Genomic DNA, 24,201 nt, shown 5'->3' with positions numbered 1-24,201 from the left:
TGTGCCACCTTTAGCTGCCATGACTGCAACCAAATGCTACCTGTATTTGTTGATCAGTCTCTCACATCGCTGTGGAGGAATTTTGGCCCACTCTTGCATGCAGAACTGCTTTAACTCGGCGACATTTCTGGGTTTTCAAGCATGAACTGCTCGTTTCAAGTCCTGCCACAACATCTCAATTGGGGTTAGGTCTGGACTTTGATTAGGCCATTGCAAATGTTTTGCTTTTTAACCATTTTCATGTTGACTTGATTGTGTGTTTTGCATCATTGTCTTGCTGCATGACCCAGCTGCTCTTCAGCTTCAGCTCCAGCTCATAGACGGATGGAAGAGCAGCTGGGTCATGCAGCAAGACAATGATGCAAAACACACAATCATGTCTACATGAAAATGGCTGAAAAGCAACACATTTGAAGTTTTGGAATGGCCTAGCCAAAGTCCAAACCTAATCCCAATTGAGATGTTGTGGCAGGATTTGAAACGAGCAGTTCATGCTTGAAAACCCACAAATGTCACTTAGTTAAAGCAGTTCTGCATGCAAGAGTGGGCCAAAATTCTCCCACAGCGATGTGAGAAACTGATCAACAACAGCAGGAAGCGTTTGGTTGGAGTCATTGCAGCTAAAGGTGGCACAACCACAAATTGACTGTAAGGGGGTAATTACTTTTTCACACAGGGGCATTGGGTGTTGCATAACTTTGTTTATGAAATAAATGAAATTGTTGTCTTATTTGTTCACTCAGGTTCCCTTGATTTAATATTAGGTTTTGTTTGAAGATCTGATAACAGTCAGTATATAAAATATGCAAAAGTTGAGAAAATTTGAAAGGAGGCAAATACTTTTTCACAGCACTGTATGTGTTCAGTACCACCTTCCAATCTGATGGGATTAATTGTGAGCCTCTTCTTAGACACCCACCTCTCTGCCTGATGCCTCCTGTAAGATATGAATTATTGAGGAAGAGAGTCTTGTCCAACCCCTGATACGTCCTCAATGTCACGTGTCACATTTTCTTACTGAAAAAAAACACATGACTTCACATGTGGAAAATCACATGATTTCACCTGAAATTTCATGTGAAACTCATGTGTTTTTTCCCGTAACGGTCTACACGTCCCCCCTAGGGAGACGTCATTGTCATCTGTCACCAACACCTTCAATTATTCACCACAAACCCAGAGCCAACCAACATAGTCTATCCGAGTCCCTGGCTATGGCATATACATTTTTGTTCAGCCAGCGCCTCAGAAAATGTCATCAGCAGTCAGAGTTTGTGTACAAAGATTGGAGAGTAACATGCTGACCACACCGCTCGTGTGCATGTTGATTTTGTCCATCCACACCAGACGCGATCAGGACACGCAGGTTGAAAAATCTGAACCAACTATATTAATTTGGGGACAGGTTGAAAAGCATTAAACATTTATGGCAATTTAGCTAGCTAGCTTGCTGTTGCTAGCTAATTTGTCCTGGGATATAAACATTGGGTTGTTATTTTACCTGAAGTGCACAAGGTCCTCTACTCCGACAATTAATCCACAGATAAAAGGGTAAACCAAGTTTGTTTCTAGTAATCTCTCCTCCTTTGGACTTCTTCTTCTTCTTTGGACTTGGACCAACTTTAAGGTGTATTACCACCACCAACTGGACTGCAGTGTGGACCTCTGTTCATCTTTCAATCACCCACGTGGGTATATGCTCCTAAAAACCAATGAGGAGATGGGAGAGGCGGGTTCTATTTTAGCGCCTGGCCTCGCAGATGCTCGTTGACATGCGCGAGCATTGTGGGTGCAATGATTGAATAACATGTATGTGTAAATGTATTTTTCAAAGCTCGCGCACGCGACGCGGGCGGTGTGGTCAGCATGTTATTCTAGCCGATCTGTGGAAGCCTGCTAATGCTCTCTTCTCTCCATCCATTGCCTGCTCATCGAGCAAAGCCTCCTCAGAGATTTGTAGATGTTGGGTTTGTTTAATGGCGCGAATGCTGCCAAATAACATTGATTGGCGAAGACAGGAGTTTTATCCCCACAGTGATTTATGAACGTGTTAAAATTGGTTAAATGCAGAATGAAAGCTAGACTTGAGAGCTTAATGTATCCCTGAATAGCTTGGAAAATCTCCTCTGTTGTGGATGAATGGTTCAGTAGATGTACCCATAGATGTTAGCAGTGCCATTAAAAAGACTGAATACGGAGGTAATGCACTTAAGGCAGTTATCTGGAGCTCTGCTGAGCAGTGGGCTTCAGCACAGCATGATCGTTCTCATTAACACTCAAATGTGAAGCTGAGATAAAGTCTGAAATTCACTTCACTTTGTAGACAAAGTCTTTGCAGCAGATGGACTTTAGAGACAGAGATGAAATAGTCATAACCCACTGGGCACATACTGGTTGAATCAACGTTGTTTCCATGTCATTTCAATGAAATTATGTTGAGCCAACGTGGAATAGATGTTGAATTGACGTCTGTGCCCAGTGGGAAGTGTCACACTGGAGACGAAGGTGTATGAATATTATAAATATTGATTTCCTCCCTAGGATCTTGCTCTCAGACAGGCTGACAGACCCCTAGGCCAACCTTCTGCTTTACCACTCTTCTGGCTGTGTCACTTTCATCTGGCTTCATCATAGGAGACAGTCACATCGCTACTAAACAATTATAGATTTGCTCTCCAAGAAACCTTCTAGATCCGCCCAGTTTCCCAATATCAAATGCAAGGTTATATTTAAGCAAAAAGGCCTGAGGAGGTGTGGTTATATGGCCAATATACCATGGCTAAGGTCTGTTCCTAGGCATGACACAACCCGTCAAATACCACAAACCCCCCCAAGGTGCCTTACTGCTATTAGAAACTGGTTACCAACGTACTGCAATTAGAGCAGTAAAAATACATGTTTTGTCATAGCCGTGGTATACGGTCTGATATGCCACGGCTGTTAGCCAATCAGCATTCAGGGCTCGAACCACCCAGTTTATAATACTGGAATATGTTAATGCTTGGAAGGAAACCACCTGTTTACGGAAAAATGAAATATTCAATGATGTTGTTTAGACAAGGAAAGTCAGAGATGGTCAGACCCGTTGCTTTAGACAAAATTGTCATTGTCATTCCTGTTCGTATCTTCACTGTCTTTCCTTTTTAGCTGTACATTGTAGAGGCAGCCTGTACTGCAGCTGGGCTGGCTGTTGTCTATTCTGTAATGGGCTGGGAAGGGCTGGCTGCTGAATGTTAACTGCTGTGTTTGTCCTTTTCCTGCTCTGAGCTTCTGGCCTGTCAGAATACATTCTCTTCCTCAGAGCTCGGAGTCTAGGCCTGCAGCCTCTCCTCTCCTCTGCCTGCTAGCCTAGGGTCCATACATGGAGCCTCAGACACCACAGAGTCCTCTGGCTCACTGGCCCCCCATGTCCTGTGACTCCCCTAACCACCACAGACCACCTCCTCTGCCCTCTGTACCTTCAGTTCTGGGCAGTCATCCACGTTCAGACATGTGGCATAGTCTGCTAACAGTCCTCTGCCTACTAGGACCTCTGTCCTTGTGTTTCCCCTCCACACCCCCTGCCTACTCTCCTCAATACTGGTCAGCCCATATAAGTAACCTCAACCAGAGTGTCCCAGAGCCAGTGTGGCCCCCTGTGACAACTGACTCAACTAACCAGAAAAGGTCACTGCCATCACCTCTGCTGCTTTCTGCTTTGGCATCAGTGAGCATAGACTTGCCTCTCCTTACTTTGCCCAAAACCAGAGTTATCATTGTTCAACAGAGCTCTTTGGTCTGTGTTGTGTAATCAGCTTTGAAACCCATGCAGTGGCATGTTGGACTGTGATCCCTACAGGGGATCATCACTGTTGTAATTGTTTTGATCAGCCCTAAAACAGAAAGCCAACCCTCAAGTAATTTGTCCTCTCTCTAAGGACTTAGGGCTTTATTCTGATGAATGGTCAGAAGTGGTGTTCCTTTGTGTTGAGGAATGATGATAATTCCGAGGCTTGTGGTGAAAGATGGGCTTTTAACAAGGGCTGCTGGGAAGCCTTAATGTGAGAATGGGGTGTGAGAATGGTGTGGCTCAGAGAGAGTTGACGCCTGTCTTACTAACTGATCGACTGACTAGGTGCTTTGAGTGTTGAAGCCTGGCCTCTAAGTGTACCGCCTCTCCCTGGAAGACAGATTGCTATTGATCGGAGCAGCAGGGGAGGGAGTTGGAGCGCTGTCCAGGGTACTGAAGAAGTATTCTCCGATACTCTCACACATACACGGCCTGCATCGATGGAGTGGTTTGATGTTGAGATGAGTGCTTATTCTCACTATTTCTGGCGGAGGGAGCTGGAGAGATGGGGATCGATGGATGGGGGAGACTGAGCAGCAGGGTTAGGGTCAATTCCAATTTCATTTGAAATTCCAATTTAATTATTGAATTCACTCAAGTGGAGAATTTATGTTGAATTCAATTTGAATTTCAACAATCATTCAAGTTATGTAATTGTAATTGAATTGTAGTAAGACTGTTTGGACTTTTTGAATTGGAATTTCATATGTGGAATTTAATATCATTTAATTTAATTAGAATTCAGTATTTTTACATTTCCTAGTTAATGGAATTAATGCACATAGTATCAAACGTTGAATGCAGGATTTGTTTTCAAATATTTCTCTATTTGCAGTATTGCTAGGCTGTTTAAACAGTGACATAATCAGCCTGAAAGCCTGAGGGAATTGAAATCTAATTGGAAGTTGTGGAATTGTTGGGGATAAAATTGAATTGGGAATTTAATTATTGTAATTGACCTAACATTGGAATTTAGAAGAATTGAATTATCTCTGAATTCAAAGACTGATCTGGAATTTGAATTGAATTAAATGGAATTTACAGCAAGAGAGAATTGAAGTATAATTGAATTTGGGGAATTAACCCCAACCCTGCTGAGCAGGAAATAGACTCTGAGGGAGGGAATGGAGCATGAGAAACACTGACAGGAGGAGTGCCTTCAGGTCTTCGAGCCAAGCAGAATATTGAAAACAGACAACATTAGAGGAGAAATATGAAACATTGGTTACTATGGATAGTGCTTATTTATGAATGTCTAACCCGTAAGCCTCTTTTTAGAAATACTTATTCTCTTTGAAATGTATTTTTGTCAGTGAGATAGAAGTTGCTGTGTGTGTATGTGTGTGTGTGTGTGGATATTTTGGGTCTGAGAACCCAGGTGTGTGTGTGTGTGTGTGTGGATATTTTGGGTCTGAGAACCCAGGTGTGTGTGTGTGTGTGTGTGTGTGTGTGTGTGTGTGTATGTGTGTGTGTGTGTGTGTGTGTGGATATTTTGGGTCTGAGAACCCAGGTTTGGTTGCAGTGTGTGTGTGTGTGTGTGTGTGTGTGTGTGTGTGTGTGTGTGTGTGTGTGTGTGTGTGTGGATATTTTGGGTCTGAGAACCCAGGTTTGGTTGCATAGTGTGTGTGTGTGTGTGTGTGTTAGCAGTGCCAGTGTTGTGTGCTAGAACTCTGCAGGGCTGAGCTGACAGGACAGCAACACCACAGTGCAGGATTATAAAGTGATGTCTGACTGTCTGACTGTCCTGACGCTACTTCATACTTCACTCTCTATCTCTCTTTCTCTCACTCACTGCTCCCTTTCTGTCTGCCCCGTACCTCCCTCTCTTTCTCGAACTCTTCCTCTATTTCCCTCTGAGTTCCCTGACAAACTAAATGTGTGTGTTTGTTTTACAGCACAAACCCAATACCTATTCTGGTATCACTCACTCTTACTCTCTGAGCTCAACAATAGGTATCAGATGCTTCTGATAGCCTGACGGTGTGTGTGTGTGTGTGTGTGTGTGTGTGTGTGTGTGTGTGTGTGTGTGTGTGTGTGTGTGTGTGTGTGTGTGTGTGTGTGTGTGTGTGTGTGTGTGTGTGTGTGTGTGTGTGTGTGTGTGTGTGTGTGTGTGTGTGTGTGTGTGTGTGTGTGCGTGCGTGCGTGCGTGTGTGTGTGTCAGAAAATTCTGCGCCTCTGCTCTCCTCAGCCCAAGGACAACTGCACTATGCTGATGAGAACCTATGGGGAGCCAGTCTACGTGACCACACTTCATAAAACAGTATTACACCCAGGTCATGACACTAAAGGATGCCCCAGGCTTCACTGACACTGGGGAACTGACTAACTGGCTCTCTACATGAGCAAATGGTTTAGTCAATTATTCCCCATCTTACCTTTGCTCTGTGTGTGAAAGAGGATCATCACTTCAGTAGGACGTTATTGAGTGTGTCTGAGGTGTTCAACACAGTTCATCAGCTAACGTGATAGGGCCTTAGTCTGATTGGCTATTTGTCTTTTACTGCTCTAAAATATATGATGCTGAAGCTAATTGGTCCGATCTCTCTTTTTGCAGACCTGCAGCTCTGGATCGAAAGCCTGCAGAACTCAGTACCTTGAATGACGGCTACCAGATCCGCATCTGAGACTCATTCTCCTGGTGTCCGCGACCCCCTACCCCCATCCCACCCTCTCCTGTCCATGGTGCTTCTTTCATGCACTCTGACCCCCCCAGTCCGCCTCACAAACCCTCAAATGGGATATCTATTTAACAGACATTGTGTATATCATATTCATAAAGTATTTATAGGGTTTTACCAGCCTCTTCTAAAAGGGTGAAGATGATGGCATTATGCTCAGTGCTAACCTGGAGGTTGACATCCAGTACGAACACATACATCATAAGTATTTCAACATTGCTCTACTCCTGAAGGACAGTATGCCTTCTGTATACACATCTATTATGTTTTCAATAAAGGACTTATGTCTAAATAGCGGACATCATATGAAGATCTCTCATGCCTTTAGGGAAGTACATACTGTACGTGAGGGTGCTCTACATTGTTTTATGTAAAAAGGAGATCAACAGTTACACTTCAGTCACATTTACAATGTGAAGCGAGCTTTAAAAGCTGTGAATTTGATGCTGACACCATGTAAAAAAACATCAAATAGTGTGACATATCTATTTTTTCAAGCCCTTCATAAAATGTAAAGATTCTTTAGATTGAATAGTTGTTGTTTTGCCTAAGCCTGTAAAGAATGTTGAGTAGTTATCCGCTGGGCTGAGCTGCAGCTCAGTGTGATGATTAGAAGTGAATGAGAGAGAGAGAGAGGTACTGTAGGCCTGAGGTGAGGGGAACCCAGAGGGGCCAAAGACCAAAGCAGTCAAGCAGAGAGCTTGCTGAGTACTGCGGCAAACCCCAGCCTTGACTGACTCCCTGTTAGCTCTGGGTTAGATTATCCCCTCTGTCTCTGTCGGCCCGCCCTCCTTTCTCACAGATACAGCATAAACCAGGGCTGTAGGTTTTCGCTCCAACGCCAGTTGTAACTAACCTGATTCAACTTATCAACCAGCTAATTATTAGAATCAGGTGTGCTAGATTAGGGTTGGAGTGAAAACCTACAGGACGGTAGCTCTCCAGGAACAGGGTTGGGGATCCCTGGTATAGATCAATTCATGTTTTAAGCAATTGTTCTTGTAAAGAAATCAAAGCTGGTGACAATGATGCTTTGGAGCTTAGCCAGAACATGACCTTTTATTCCAAAAAGAATTTGACAGTGACGTTGGGTTGAATCTAGCCAATGCGGAGTCGCCCTAAAACGTGTTTCTACGCCTGTCACGTTAAGTTAGGTTCAATCAAATGTCATCTCTTTTATGCCTCACTATAGAGTTGTATGCAAAAACATATGTTTGATAATGTTATGTAGTTCCTAACTAGAGGCCTTTCTTGAAGTTAAGAATGCAAACACTGAACTGAACACCGCAAGACGGACATATCAATCAAATTAAAGCTCCTCATTTGCCTTCTTAACTGCCTGGATGCATTGTCGAAATTGTTTAGAATGTTTTTTATTGTATTCAAAAATCATCATCAGATATGCAGGAGGGTGCCAACTGAACAATATCAAATTTTGTAGCATTTGGTTAAAGAAGCTATGCACATCAAACAAATAATGATAGATAACCGTATGTCTTCCTCCATCCAAATGGTTTCTAGATTGCAGCAGAATTGAAATCCAGTCTTGTTATATTGAATTTTGAACAATATCAGTGCAGTGATGTTTCATATGATCCTTTTTGATTAGTGTGAATTGGTGCTGCTAGTCTGACAGCATACCATTAAGGCCAACGTCATTGGTACCAGCCGTCTGAAAGACTACTCTAAGCACAAAACAGCCAGCTTAATATTTGACTTTGGTTTTACAATCCTACAGAAGCACAATGCGCTTCTTTTTTACACAATACAATCCGTTGTCTAATCTATATAGGCGAGGTTTAACACTCTTATTGTTAAAAACTGCCGTAATAAAGACTTACCGGGAGAAAAGACCGCTTTCACTGCTGCAAATCTGAGAACTGAAAGATAGTACTCGAAAGGGATGTAGCTTAAATAGATTTTTTTACTCTTAACTGTTTAGTTTTGAGCTAAATCATGTTATGGATGAGTTCCATTGGTGATTCTTTGCTGTTTCTTGAATAGATATATTACTCAGTACAGTGTTTAATCATGCAGTTTGTTGTTTTTATGATGTGGTGGAAACACATCATAAAACACATTGTTTTGATGATGATGATGATGATGTGTGATTTTAAAGAAGGACACTCCACATTGTAGCAGTATCAATTTTCAAAGGCCTTGCTTTGTTAACAGGTTGAACACTAAATAGGCTTGAAACGTTACATACCATCCAACGGGATACGGTGGAAGAAAAACGGTACCACTCCTCATGATGACTGTAGATGGATTTCTTTGCGATTTTGTATTTACCAAATGGTGGTTTAAAAAAAATATATATAAGAATCAAGTTATCTGAATAACTACCTAATATGACTAACCTGAAAACAGCCGCCACCACTATAATGTACCACCAACTACTGCATTCAGTGGATGATAACTTGAAAGGCAATGCTGTTGGGGCTAAGCGCTACTGAATATTTAGCTGTTTTCTAAGCATGATGTGGAACTCTACTTAACCTTTGTGTTTACAACTGTAACTCAGTTTTTAGATGAGACTACTTTACCTGTATTAAAGTGCATTTCATGAGGGGTGTTCTCTTGGCCTCTTCTCATAAATGGGAATGTAAGTGACTAGAACTCTGGGTGTTAGTGTTCTCTCTATACTAATGCCGCTAGAGCTACCAGTTGGCTGGTAATGTTGTCATATCTTTCTGGAAAGGGCTGATTTTTGTCCCATTGGCTGAAGTGGAAGAGGATAAGTATGAATGGTAGATCAACAGCAGAACTAATGGAAGCATTTCTTAAGCCCCGTTTATACCTGGTTCTAACATGCGTCCTTTGTCCTGATTGTGTCCACATCCTGATTGTGCCCACATTTGTAGACCGGTGTATACAATCAAAAGACACATTATGATCTGATTGTGTGGGCACAATTAGAATGTGGGCAAGATCAGGACCAAGGATGCATGTTTAGTGCCAGGTACGAACGAGGCTTCAAAAGCCCTGATGTGGCTAACAGAACTCACTATTCTCTTGAAATGAGCCTTCAGAATCTGTCCCTGTTGTTTTCACATGTATGATGATGACAAAGTGTTTTTTTTTCTTCATTATTACCACTGGTGGAAGATGATGTCCTCCCAACTCCTACTGTCACAATGATCAGTTGACAATGTTTTTTATCAACTGTAGCATGTTATAATAAAAAATGATTTATCTTTTTAATTCTGTCTTTGTTGTTATTACTTTACACAACAGGAAGGACTAGACCGGGCTGATTTGACGCCATCGGAGTAAATATAAATGCTGAAATTCCAGAATATTCCCCAGTAGGGTATGGTTTTGTACTGCACTGATATCTCTCTGTATATAGTCAAGCACAGGATGCCAGGTCTCTATTAATATTTTTACACCAGCTGTGTGTGACATGCAACGACACAGAGAGATGATTTATAAAATTAATCCCTAATTTCTCATCTCTGAAGCAGCTCATGGAATGCCGGGGAACGTTATACCTCTCTCTCGCTCTCTTTCTCTGTAGTGTAAACTCAGTGGTGTAAAGCCCTTAAGTAAAAATACTTTAAAGTACTACTTAAGTAGTTTTTTGGGGTATCTGTACTTTACTATTTATATTTTGGACAACTTTAACTTTTATTAAAATGTACTTTCTACTCCATACATTTTCCCTGACACCCAAATGTACTCCTTACATTTTAGTCATTTAGCAGACGCTCTTATCCAGAGCGACTTACAGTAGTGAATACATGCATTTAATTTTTATTTCATGCATTTTTAATTTTTTTTGTACTGGCCCCCCGTGGGAATTGAACCCATAACCCTGGTGTTGCACACACCATGCTGGCATTGCAAACACCATGCTCTACCAACTGAGCCACAGGGAAGGCCCCCTTACATTTTGAATGCTTAGCAGGACAGGGAAATTGTCCAATTCACACACTTACCAAGAGAACATCTCTGGTCATCCCTACTGCCTCTGATCTGGCAGACTCACTAAACACATGCTTTGTTTGTAAATTAAGTGTGGGAGTGTGTCCCTGGCTATCTGTAAAAAAATATATATATATGCAAATGGTGCCATCTGGTTTGCTTAAGGATTTTGGAATGATTTATACTTTTACTTTTGATACTTAAGTATATTTTAGCAATACCATTGACTTTGATACTTAATTAAAACCTGTTGGGGCTAGGGGGCAGTATTAAAAATATGTGCCCATTTTTAACTGCCACCTACACCAACTCAGAAGCTAGGATATGCATATTATTACCGGATTTGGATAGAAAACACTCTGAATTTTCTAAAACTGTTTGAATGGTGTCTGTAAGTATAACAAAACTCATATGGCAGGCAAAAACCTGAGAAAACCTGAGAGAAAAAAATAATTTTGTGGCTGTACTATTTTTTTTGTCATTGTTTAATAGATACCACAGTGAGAAAGGATTCATTTCGCAACTCCTACGGCTTCCACTAGATGTCAGCGATCTTTATAAAGTTGTTTGAAGCGTCTATGATGAACAGAGATCGAATTAGAATGCAGGGAAGTTGACGTCCATGGGATGTCGTCACTCCATTATTGCCTGCACCTGCGCAATCATGAGACTCGAGACATTTTTCAAAAACGTTTTTCTAGACACAGGAGAGGTCGGGTTGAAACATTACTGATGTTTCACGTTAAAAATGGCTCTAAAGATTGATGCTAAACAACGTTTGACATGTTTGAACGAACGTAAATAGATTATTTTTTAAAACTTTTTTAACATTTCGCCGTGACTTCACACCCCCCGCGCTACTTTTTAGTAGCCACCGAAGCGCTAACAACATGGAACAACTTGGAGTTATTTGGACATCAATTATGAACTTTGTCAAAAGAAACCACATTTGTTGTGGTCCTGGGATTCCTGGAAGTGCCAATGGATGAAGATAATCAAAGGTAAGGGATTATTGACAATAGTATTATTGATATTACATGGTTACAAGATGATGCTAACCTATATAGCCTAGCCTATTGTTCTTAGCACAGCACCCGGTTTATTGCAACTTGTGATTTCCCAGTAAAGTTATTTTGAAATCTGGCAATACAGTAGCATTTACGAAATGTTAAACTATAATTATTTGAATGACAATATTATAATTTACCAATGTTTTCGAATAGTAATTTTGTAAATTGTAACGTTGTTCACCGGAAGCATTTCAGAGAAGAAAAAAATCTGAATTTCACCGCTACTGTAAAATGCTGTTTTTGGATATAAATATGAACTTGATGGAACAAAAAATGCATGTATTGTATAACATAATGTCCTAGGAGTGTCATCTGATGGAGATTGTCAAAGGTTGGTGCATAATTTTAGCTGGTTTCTGCTTTTGGTGACGCCTGACCTTGAATTGAAAATGGATGTTTGTACTTTTGTGGCTATGTACTGTCCTAACATAATCTAACTTTATGCTTTTGCCGTAAAGCCTCTTTGAAAATCGAACAATGTGGTTAGATTAAGGAGATGTTTATCTTTTAAATGGTGTAAAATAGTTGATTGTTTGAGAAATTTAAATTATTCGATTTTTGATGTTTTGAATTTCCAGCCTTGCTAGCAATCCCGTCTCGGGGTTCATTGCTACCCCGTATCCCCAACAGGTTTTAAGTATATTTGAAACCAAATACTTGGACGTTTACTCAAGTAGTATTTTACTGGGTGACTTTTACATTTACTTGAGTCATTTTCTATTAAGGTATCTTTACTTTTAATCAATTATGACAGTTGGGTACATTTCCCACCATTGTGTATAGTTAGAAAATAAATGTGATAAATCCCAATACTTTCTGACCTTGTTTTCTATCCCTCATTCCCACTTATCTAAATTACACAATAGGAAATAACTAATAGGCAAATGTCAATGAGGGTAAAGGACAAGAGCTAAGGAAAGGAATCATCTTCAAAGTATTAGGATTCATCCCATGTCTAAGCAAGAAGATGAGTCATCATCAATGAGGCTGGATCTCACCAACCGTCAAACAATCAGCCTGTGAATGCTTTCATCCCAGAAATCCCACAAAGCAACACCAGCAGCTTTGCAATATCAGCAGAACATCACTGAACTCTAAGACCAGAGACGTGAGTCATAATGGCCTTAATTCACAGTTCACACCACCAACCATGTATGGGTTAGGTGGTGAGGAACTCAGATGGACAAAAATACAGAAAGACAAAGAACAGCACATTTACAAGAACATTTGAGTGATATGGACTTGAGATAAAACAAGTCAAATATGATCAAAGAAAGCAAGTCGAGTTTATTTGAATGGGACATGGGTGTGAAGTGCCTACTTTTGTTAAAAAACCTTGGCATTTTCCTGGCAAGGAAACAGACACTAATTAAATTTGGCCACAGACTTGATCATAGTTTGACTAGAATGTGAGCAATGTCAAAACAGAATTAAGGCCACATAGTGATACAAGTTTACAAGCAGCGGTTTGTGTGCTAGAGCAGGGCGGTTGATAGCACTAATGTGGCCATTATATAAGGCAACCAAATACAATAGATTTTGGAGAGTTGCTTCTTTCACTACAAGAAATTCCAAATTCAATGTCCTCAAACTCTGACTTAGTTTCGGTCTAACGAAAAAGAGTGATGGGCAATATTAGGAACAATCCTAAGGATTCTGCAGTGTGTAGAATATTGAAAACACTCCCAACATGTTGAGAGAAATTGCCTGTCAGGAGGCTGACTCCAGTGATTCTTCATCTAAAGGCAGAGATGACTGTTCTGTTCCTATAAATTAGCTTTTCACCTAACACACAAGCAGGTTCGTCTCTCAAGGTTATGTACCCTGGGTTCATTTTCATTCCTCTCCAGGTGAGAAAACTCTCACTTTTCTCTGATCAGCTCGTGGAAGCTTCTCTGTCCACCTGTGTGCCTTTGGTTATCTCTGAGAGGTACCGTTCAAACGATCCCTGGAAATCATTCAATGTAATGTGACATAATTACAGAGCGGAACTATATGCATGTACAGGGTGTCTTTAATTGCAGGTATTTTATTGTGTTAAATAAGGTACAATAGCTGTAACATAATAGCCTTCATTTTCAATACCAATATTATCAAACGAAATAGTATGTGCTCATGTGCATAATGACATAATGAATAAAACATGTCGATTTCTCAGTGCTATTCCTTATTCCTTATATTCCGCACATTTTCAAATGAATTCATGTCAACATTTATTAAAACCCTTCAAATATAAAAAGGTATATTTTCATAATATCTTCAATCAATGTAAAATAACATAAAAAGTAAAAAAAAAAAAGTGTAAACATCTGGACACAGTAGCCTATACCTATCCACTAGAGATAGGCCACTGCCAAGTTGCAAGATCATCAATAAATGTCATTAAAATGAAAGTCTTTCTCTGTGGTGATATGAAAATATGAGAGACAGAAGCTATTGGTTGCTGGTGAGAGGTATGGGTAAATTCCCTGGTCTCTCCAGTTCTTTGACCTCCAGGTCTGTTTGAGGCTCTGACCCTTAACCCTTGACATCCAGTCTCAGGGGCAGAGGCGGAAGCAGGCCCATATGAGCAGATGGTCAGAGGAGTTGTGCTCGAGGTCTGTCTGTCCCACCAGGGCCAGTCTGGCCAGCAGCTGCAGCCTTCGCCTGGGCAATGGACCCTCTGGAAGTAACATACAACAGGCATGGTTAAAGCTCTGACGTTTCCCTAACGATGTGATCTTAGTGAAGAAAAACTCAGGGCCCTAGTCATGGTTACATAATTGCAGCCTGGGAGACTAATCACCTCCACAGCTCACTGCACTGCAGCAAAGCAGACTGCAGCATCTGTAGAGTTCACATTACAAGAACCACCTCATCATAAATCATATTTTGATTGTCAGAATCCACTCTGCTTAAAAGTATAAAAATCTATCAACAAATCCTGTGTTGTATGCAGTGTACAGTACCAGTCAAGTTTGGACACACCTACTCATTCAATGGCTTTTCTTTATTTTTACTATTTTCTACATTGTATAATAGTAATGAAGACATCAACACAATGAAATAACACATATGGAATCATGTAGTAAAAAGTGTTTGAGATTCTTCAAAGTGGACACCTTTTACCTTGATGACAGCTTTGCACACTCTTGGCATTCTCTCAACCAGTTTCACCTGGAAAGCTTTTCCAATAGTCTTGAAGGAGTTCCCACATATGCTGAGCATTTGTTGGCTGCTTTTCCTTCATTCTGTGGTCCAACTCATCCCTAACTATCTCAATTGGGTTGAGGTCGGGTGATTGTGGAGGCCAGGTCATCTGATGCAGCACTCCATCACTCTTCTTGATCAAAAGCCGCTATACAGTGTCAAGGTTCTGTTGGAAAACAAATTATAGTCCCAATAAGTGCAAACCAGATGGATGGTGTATTGCTGCATAATGCTGTGGTAGCCATGCTGGTTAAGTGTGCCTTGAATTCTAAATAAATCACAGACAGTGTCACCAGCAGAGCACCCCCCCATCATTACACCTTCTCCTCCATGCTTCACGGTGGGAACTACACATGCAGAGATCATCCATTCAAATCAAATCAGATTTTATTGGTCACATACACATAGTTAGCAGATGTTAATGCGAGTGTAGCAAAATGCTTGTGCTTCTAGTTCCGACCATGCAGTAATATCTAACAAGTAATCGAACAATTTCACAACAACTACCTTATACACACAAGTGTAAAGGAATGAATAAGAATATGTACATATAAATATATGGATGAGCGATGGCCGAACGGCATAGGCAAGATTCAGTAGATGGTATAGAGTACAGTATATACACATGAGATGAGTAATGTAGGTAGGGTATGTAAACATTATATAAAGTGGCATTGTTTAAAGTGACTAGTGATACATTTATTACATCCAATTTTTGTGTCTCACAAAGACACGGTGGTTGGAACAAAAATCTCAAATTTGGACTCATCAGACCAAAGGACAGATTTCCACCGGTCTAATGTCCATTGCTCATGTTTCTTGGCCCAAGCAAGTCTCTTCTTCTTATTGGTTTCCTTTAGTAGTAGTTTCTTTGCAGCAATTCGACAACGAAGGCCTGATTCATGCAGTCTCCAGGTGGTGATCTCAGGCCTGCCGTCCTCTTTCAGGTAGTGGGAGTAGGCTGACGTCAGCCTCAAACTGTGCTCTATAGTGGGTCTGGACTCACTGGTGGGACATGGGGAGCGGGAGAGACACACTGTCACATAGGGCACAGGCTTAACTTCAACTGTTAATTAACACAGACAGATGCTCCTTGAAGTTAGAGCACTGCAATAACTGCACTGGACAAACAACAAATCATCCAGGGATAGACTCGTCACTTCTCCCTATGAGCAGTTCCCCTCGCTTCACATTAATATTGTACGGGAAGGATTTGTCAACTCTCGTCTCCTCTTCTCTCCAATGCATACAAACAGAGTGAGCGAGACGGCGAGAGAGGGATGAGTGGATGCATCCGATGTGCAGACGCTGTTCAAAACAAATTAGAGCTGCGTCGAGCGGCAGACACTCAACTGAGAATTCTTAGACGATCGGGGAAAAAAACACTTCCCTCCATTCTGCAAGCAAACGTGCAATCCTTGGAGAATAAAATCGAAGAGTTACGCAGAAGTTTAAACTACTAACAGGACACTTAAAAACTGTAACATCTTATGCTTCATGGAGTCGTGGCTGAACGACAACAATATCAACATTCAGCTGGCTGGTTATACGATGTACCGGCAGGATAGATCAGCGGTGTCTGGTAAGACAAGGGGCGGCGGACTATGTATTTTTGTAAATAACAGTTGGTGCACGATATCTAAGGAAGTCTCGAGCTATTGCTCACCTGAGGTAGAATATCTCATGATAAGCTGTAGACCACACTACCTACCGAGAGAGTTTTCATCTGTATTCTTTGTAGCTGTTTACATACATCCCCACAGTGACAGTACGTACATACCTCAACCAGAAGCCATGAATTACAGGCAGCATCTGCAGTGAGCTAAAGGCTAGAGCTGACGCTTTCAAGGAGCGGGACTCTAACCCGGAAGTTTATAAGAAATCCCGTTATGCCCTCCGACGAACCATCAAACAGGCAAAGCATCAATATAGGACTAAGATCGAATCATACTACACTGGCTCTGACGCTCGTCGGATGTGGCAGGGCTTGCAAACCATTACAGACTACAAAGGGAAGCACAGCCGAGAGCTGCCCAATGACACAAGCCTACCAGACGAGCTAAACTACTTCTATGCTCGCTTCGAGGCAAATAACACTGAAACATGCATGAGAGCACTAGCTGTTCCGGAAGACTGTGTGATCACGCTCTCCGCAGAAGATGTGAGTAAGACCTTTAAACAGGTCAACATTCACAAGGCTGCAGGGCCAGACAGATTACCAGGACGTGTACTGTGAGCATGCGCTGACCAACTGGCAAGTGTCTTCACTGACATTTTCAACCTCTCCCTGTTTGAGTCTGTAATACCAACATGTTTTAAGCAGACCACCATTGTGCCTGTGTCCAAGAACACTAAGGTAACCTGCCTAATTGACTACCGACCCGTAGCACTCACGTCTGTAGCCATGAAGTGCTTTGAAAGGCTGGTCATGGCTCACATCAACAACATCATCCTAGAAACCCTAAACCCACTCAAATTTGCATACCGCCCCAACAGATCCACAGATGATGCAATCTCTATTGCACTCCACACTGCCCTTTCACACCTGGACAAAAGGAACACCTATGTGAGAATGCTATTCATTGACTACAGCTCAGCATTCAACACCATAGTGCCCTCAAAGCTCATCAATAAGCTAAGGACCCTGGGACTAAACACATCTCTCTGCAACTGGATCCTGGACTTCCTGACGGGCCGCCCCCAGGTGGTAAGGATAGGTAACAACACATCCGCAATGCTGATCCTCAACACAGGGGCCCCTCAGGGGTGCGTGCTCAGTCCCCTCCTATACTCCCTGTTCACTTATGACTGCACAGCCAGGCACGACTCCAACACCATCATTAAATTTGCCGATGACACAACAGTGGTAGGCCTGATCACTGACAACAATGAGACAGCCTATAGGGAGGAGGTCAGAGACCTGGCCGTGTGGTGCCAGGACAACAACCACTCCCTCAACGTGATCAAGACAAAGGAGATGATTGTGGACTACAGGAAAAAGAGGACCGAGCCCGGCCCCATTTTCATCGACGGGGCTGCAGTGGAGCAGGTTGAGAGCTTCAAGTTAACTTGGTGTCCACATCACCAACAAACTAACACGGTCCAAGCACACCAAGACAGTCGTGAAGATGGCACGACAAAACCTATTCCCCCTCAGGAGACTGAAAAGATTTGGCATGGGTCCTCAGATCCTCAAAAGGTTCTACAGCTGCACCATCGAGAGCATCCTGACTGGTTGCGTCACTGCCTGGTATGGCAACTGCTCGGCCTCCGACCGCAAGGCAGGACAGAGGGTAGTGCGAACGGCCCAGTACATCACTGGGGCCAAGATCCTGCCATCCAGGACCTCTATACCAGGCGGTGTCAGAGGAAGGCCCTAAAAACTGTCAAAGACTCCAGCCACCCTAGTCATAGACTGTTCTCTCTGCTACCGCACGGCAAGCGGTACCGGAGCGCCAAGTCTAGATCCAAGAAGCTTCTTTACAGCTTCTACCCCCAAGCCATAAGACTCCTGAACTAGTCGAATGGCTACCCAGACTATTTGCATTGCCCCCCCCCCCCTTACACCACTGCTACTCTCTGTTGTCATCTATGCAGTCACTTTAATAACTCTACCTACGTGTACATACTACCTCAACTAAGAGGTGCCCCCGCACATTGACTCTGTATCGGTACCCCCCTGTATATAGTCTCGCTATTGTTATTTTACTGCTGCTCTTTAATTACTTGTTACTTTTATCTCTTATTCTTATCGTATTTATTTTAAACAGCATTGTTGGTTAGGGGCTCGTAAGTAAGCATTTCACTGTAAGGTCTACACCTGTAGTATTCGGCGCATGTGACTAATACAATTTGATTTGAAAAGCATTAATATTGAAGGTCTGCTGTGAGTCAGAGGAGCTACAGCTGGTGCAGTACCTGACAGGATCAGATCTCCTACAGTTACCTGACAGAACTAACTGACTGTAGGGATCACGGGCACTGTCTGTCTCAACCAAATTATTACTTAACCCTGAAATGCAACCGGGGATAACTGACCTGATCATAGTTGCCATAGCTTGTGCTTCAGTCCTGTACAGACAGGTTGGAGATACCCCCATCAACATCTGGGAGGAGAGAAGAGCATTAACGTCACATACAGATCAGAGGAAAGAAGGGTGTATTTCCTCAGTGTTGGTAATGGCCTAAAGCTGTTCACCGAGAGAGTGTGGGGTAAAAGAAAGGGTTGGATGATGGGTTACTTGTAGGCGGCGTCTCATACTGGCACTGCTGGGTGACGCCCAGGCTATGGGGCCAAATGGGCACGGTCAGGATCCGCTGGCCTCTGGGACTCTCCTCCTGACCTGACACCTGCACACACACCTCGGCACATTTCTTCACTAGATTGTGTGTATTAGGTTTTGTTGTGGAATTGCTAGATATTACCTGTTAGATACTGCTGCACTCTCGGATCTAGAAGCAGAAGCATTTCACTACACTCGCAATAACATCTGCTAACCACGTGTATGTGACCAATAAAAGTTGACTTGATGGCAAAGACAGGGCATTCAACCCAGATTGAAAATGAACTACAAATACTGCAGAAAGATGACGCTTGACAGAGAGGACCTCAAGGAACATTCTATAACAGCCCACATTTTATATCAGGACTCCCGAAATATTATGTTCCGTCTGTAGTAATCAGCTTCAGCCACAGAGCTTATTATCCCACTGCAGATTAAGGCTGGGCAGGTCGATGATGAAGCCCTCACCTTGCATATATGAATGCCGTCGTACTCCAGGCTGCTCTCCCTAACAAAGTTGTACAGAGGGGACCAGGGAACAGAGTTAAAGTCCCCATAGAGGACGATGGGACAAGAGCTGCCGTCAGAGAGGCGGGACACTGTTCTGATTGTCTGCCAGCAGAAAAGCCAGCTGGGCCAGCTTAATGTCCCCATGCAACAAGGAGGTGTGTGTTGGCCACGCACACAGGCCTCTGGGCTGAAGGGTCCCGTGGGACACAGTAACAGCACCAAGCCCAGGTTGTCCCGGTCTAGCAGGGGGATGCCCCGGCGGAAGTACTCCACTGGATGACTGGACAGCAGGGAGAAGCAGTCCTTCTTATAGACCCCCGCACAGCCATCAGGCTTCATGCCTGTCCTCTACTTGTACTCCCACTGGTAACCTGGGGAAGGGGAAACACCGTAACATCAAAGAAAATGGTACATTTCTCAAACTGTGGGGAAACATGGACACAATTTCAATATTTTTGAAAGTGAAGAAAGTGAAACAGGAAAACCAAGTGGTTTAAAAAAATACATTCTATGCCTGTGGCTCCCTCTAGTGGTAATGTTACATGTGCGCTCCAATGGCAATATCACTTGCTTCTTTACGCAGGCAGATACCTGATTTTCAATTTAAAACAGGGTGAGCTTACAGCTCAAATGAATAGGCCTAGTCTTAACCCTTTACACGCATACCTGTATACACTATAATTGACGTCAGAGCTCAGGCTACGCGCATCACTGTGCTATATTGGTTTTGACTGACAGCCGTTCTGAACTTGAGCACCACACACGACAAGTAGTTGCCCCCATACCTCCCGCTAATTGGGCGACTTTAGCAAATGTGTTGTTGTCCGAGTGAGGGAAATGCTGTAAATTAAGATGACTCAATGTATTTTGAAAGATGAGACGTTTAAAACAATAATAAAATACTGCTTTGAAGTCATACAAGCAAGTCAAATACCCTCGAGTACAAATGTGCACTTAACATTTCCATATCATAAAACTCATGGGGTGGCAGGTAGTTTACGGGTTAAGAGAGTTGGGCCAGTGACGAAAGGTCGCTGGTTCAAATCCCAGAACCGACTAAGTGAAAAACATCTGTAGATTGATCCTGTAAGTTGCTCTGGATAAGAACTTCTGCTGAATGACTAAAAAGTAATATTCAATGTTTATGATCACTCTGTTTGATGTACAGTTAATAAGGTTGTTGGGTTGTTCTGAACAGAATGAGCCGGTTATTCTATTGTAAAGACATTTTTGACGTGGAGCACGCACCTTAATGAACTCAAGACTCCTTTCTATGCACACCAACATTACAATCTGTTTCTCTGAATTGCCTAAAACGATGCCCAGATTGCGGGGCTGTTTTTTTTGGGGGGTGGGGGGGTTACGTAAACAACAACTGTAATTGTGTGACCGAAGGGATGCAGGGTTGTGTTCCAAGCAACCAAACAACTTGCTCTAGTTCCTCAACGGCACAGCTAAGAGAGCTCAAAGAAGCACCTTATAGCTGAAGACTTCGAGTCATACAAGTGCATTGAAATTACTTAGGAACTGTGCACAGTTTGGAGAGGTGTATGGCCACTTGGAGACACCTAGTCTTTTCACTCAAACCCTTGTCATTTTTTTGTCTTATGTTGCACCTACTCCACATTTTACTGAATGTATCCAGAGTATTTTCAGATTTCGTTATCAACAAAATGCTGTGAAAAGTACAGTACATGTAAAATGCACATAAAATCAACAGTGTAATGTTTGGATGAAGTCTAGTATCAGGTGAAATGTTGTCCTTTTCCTAAACATCAGACTGTTACAACCTCTCCCTCAACGTGATCAAGACAAAGAAGATGATTGTGGACTACAGGAAAAGTAGGACAGAGCACGCCCCCATTCTCATCAACGGGGCTGTAGTGGAGCAGGTTGAGAGCTTCAAGTACCTTGGTGTCCACATAACCAACAAACTATCATGGTCCAAACACACCAAGACAAAGCCTATTCCCCTTCAGGAGACTGAAAAGATTTGGCATGGGTCCTCAGATCCTCAAAAAGTTCTACAGCTGCACCAGAGAGCATCCTGACTGGTTGGATTACCGTCTGGTATGGCAACTGCTTGGCCTCCGAACGGAAGGCACTACAGAGGGTAGTGCGAACAGTCCAGTACATCACTGGGGCCAAGCTTCCTGCCATCCAGAACCTCTACACCAGGCGGCGTCAGAGGAAAGCCCAAAAAATTACCAAAGACTCCAGCCACCCTTGTCATAGGCTGTTCTCTCTGCTACAGCACGGCAAGCGCGACCGGAGCACAAAGTCTAGGTCCAAGAGGCTTCTAAACAGCTTCTACCACCAAACCATCAGACTCCTGAACAGCTAATCAAATGGCTACCCGGACTATTTGCATTGCCCGCCCCCGCCCCCATTTTTACGCTGCTGCTACTCTCTGTTTATTATCCATGCATAGTCACTTTATCTACCAAAATGTACATATTACCTCAATTACCTCGACTAACCTGTGCCCCCGCACACTGACTCTGTACCGGTATCCCCTGTATATACTGTAGCCTCGCTACTGTTATTTTATTTTTGCTCCAACCTGTTGAGGCCAGGGGGCAGTATTGAGAATTTTGGGAAAAAATATGTGCGCATTTTTAACTGCCTCCTACACCAACTCAGAAGCTAGAATATGCATATTATTGTTCAGGTTTCGATAGAAAACACTCTGAATTTTCTAAAACAGTTTGAATGGTGTCTGTAACTATAACAAAACTCATATTGCAGGCAAAAACCTGTGAAAAATAGATTTAAAAAAATGAGAATTTTGTGACTGTACTATTTAGTGTCATTGTTTTATAGATACCATAGTGAGAAAGGATTCAGTTCGCAACTCCTACTGCTTCCACTAGATGTCAACGATCTTTAGAAAGTTGTTGGAAGCATCTGTCATGAATACAGACCGAATTAGAATGCTTACAAGTTGACACGTCATCACTTCATTTTTTGCGCCTGCGCATAAATCTGAGAAGAGTTTCTTTGTCATAATCGTTTATTCTAGACACTTGATAGGTTGTGTGAAAATATTACTGATGTTTACTGATGTTTCACGTTAAAAATGGACCAAAAGATTAATGCTAAACAACGTTTGACATGTTTGAACAAACATAAATAGATTATTTACTAGGTTTTTTTTAGCTTTTCGGCGTGACTTTACACTGCCCACCTCATTTTGTGGGAGCCTACTGAACGCTAACTATTTGGACATAAATTATGAACTTTGTCAAAAGAAACCACATTTGTTCTGGACCTGGGATCCCTGGCAGCGACTTCTGATGGAGATAATCAAAGGTAAGGGGATATTTAGAATGTTATTATCGATATTAGATGATGCTAATGCTAACGGTATAGCTTAGCTTATAGCTTAGCTTATGTTGTTAGCATAGTACCCAGTTTATAGCAAAATGTGATTTCCCAGTAAAGTTATTTTGAGATCTGGCCATTCGGTAGCAATTACGAGATGATAATATATTATTCTTTGAATGACAATATTATAATTTACCAATGTTTTCGAATAGTAATTCCGTGATTTGTAATGCTGGATTCACTGGGAGCATTCGAGCCGAAAAAAAATCTGAATTTCACTGCGACTGTAAATGCTGTTTTTGGATATAAATATGAACTTGATGGAACTAAAAATGCATGTATTGTCTAACATAATGTCCTATGAGTGTCATCTGATGCAGATTGTCAAAGGTAAGTGCATAATTCTAGCTAGTTTTCTGTCTGTTGATGCCCTTCTTTGAATTGGCTAAACATTACACGCAGCTATTGTCAATGTACTCTCCTCACATAACCTAACTTTATGCATTCTCCGTAAAGCCTCTGAAAATCGGACAGCGTGGTTAGATTTAGGAGATATATCTTTCAAATGGAGGAAAATAGTTGATTATTTGATTATTTGAAATGATTACTCTTGCAGTTTTGAATTCCCCGCCATGGTCACATGACAATGAATCCCATTACCGGGATAAGATCCTGCCCCCTGGCCTGTTTTTTTTAACTTGAGTTTATTTTAGTAAATACTTTCTTAACACTTATTTTCTTAAAATGTCATTGTTTGTAAGGTTGTTGTATTCAGCGCATGTGACAAATAACATTTGATTTGATGGTTACTCCATAGCTATGTATCTGAAAGGAGTCGCTATGAAAAAGACGCAACAATCTCTAAGGCAGAATGTTGAATAAAAATCATATTTACATTTACTTTACCGGTTGTACATGCTGTTGGTCTTTTTGGCAGTAGGCGATGGAGATAGGGTAGGTTTTTTACCCAACATTTTGCTGCACCGGTAGATTCTGCCGTTTGCGTTCTCAATCTGCTGACGCATTCCACGTAATGCACAATATGTAAACAAAAGCCGAATGTACTTGACCGAAGCACGTTTCCTCCCAATAAGCCGGAAGTGTTAGCCATCGCGTTCTTCTTCTTATTCGATGAGGTTTAATGGCGGATGACATCCAATAAATGTTGCATTACCGCCACCTACTAGTCTGGAGTCCAAATCCCTTATAAATAAAATTATATAAACAAATACCTTGCCATCTAACACTACACTCACACAACAAATTTAACAAATAAAAATAAAAAACAACACCACCCTACTCCACTATTTAAATATATTTAATCCTACCTCAGGCCACCAACTTGAAAGAATGTGAAACCACCACTTAACACACTCTAACTCCTCTGA

General features: G+C 42.1%; 2 protein-coding genes and 1 long non-coding RNA gene across 5 annotated transcripts in view; 1 reads left to right on the top strand and 2 right to left on the bottom strand.

Annotated features, from left to right (window-relative positions):
* The window catches only part of LOC115192519 (tubulinyl-Tyr carboxypeptidase 2), a 39,243-nt gene extending 29,532 nt beyond the window's left edge, over positions 1–9,711 (top strand). For all 3 annotated transcript variants that reach the window (XM_029751140.1, XM_029751145.1, XM_029751131.1), the window contains one exon: positions 6,384–9,711. In XM_029751140.1, the coding sequence (XP_029607000.1) occupies positions 6,384–6,453 (70 nt within the window). In that variant the 3' untranslated portion in view covers positions 6,454–9,711. The remainder of the gene's footprint in view (positions 1–6,383) is intronic.
* A 3,789-nt stretch (positions 9,712–13,500) lies between these two features.
* On the bottom strand, positions 13,501–14,660 carry LOC115201707 (uncharacterized). Its single transcript, XR_003879799.1, has 2 exons — positions 14,613–14,660; positions 13,501–14,166 (listed from the first exon to the last, which is right to left on the bottom strand). It is a non-coding gene; the product is annotated as an uncharacterized LOC115201707 (long non-coding RNA).
* A 191-nt stretch (positions 14,661–14,851) lies between these two features.
* Positions 14,852–23,840, bottom strand: LOC115186411 (protein angel homolog 2-like). Its single transcript, XM_029746278.1, has 5 exons — positions 23,720–23,840; positions 19,445–19,857; positions 18,732–18,799; positions 15,535–15,698; positions 14,852–14,859 (listed from the first exon to the last, which is right to left on the bottom strand). The coding sequence occupies exons 2-5, from the start codon at positions 19,823–19,825 to the stop codon at positions 14,852–14,854; spliced, it is 621 nt and encodes a 206-aa protein (XP_029602138.1). The 5' UTR covers positions 19,826–19,857; positions 23,720–23,840.
* Between the last annotated feature and the right edge of the window lie 361 nt (positions 23,841–24,201).

The sequence above is a fragment of the Salmo trutta genome, chromosome 1 (assembly GCF_901001165.1).
Source record: "Salmo trutta chromosome 1, fSalTru1.1, whole genome shotgun sequence".
Classification (NCBI taxonomy): domain Eukaryota; kingdom Metazoa; phylum Chordata; class Actinopteri; order Salmoniformes; family Salmonidae; genus Salmo; species Salmo trutta.
Note: the sequence above shows the minus strand (reverse complement) of the source record. Positions and strands in the feature narration are given on the sequence as shown.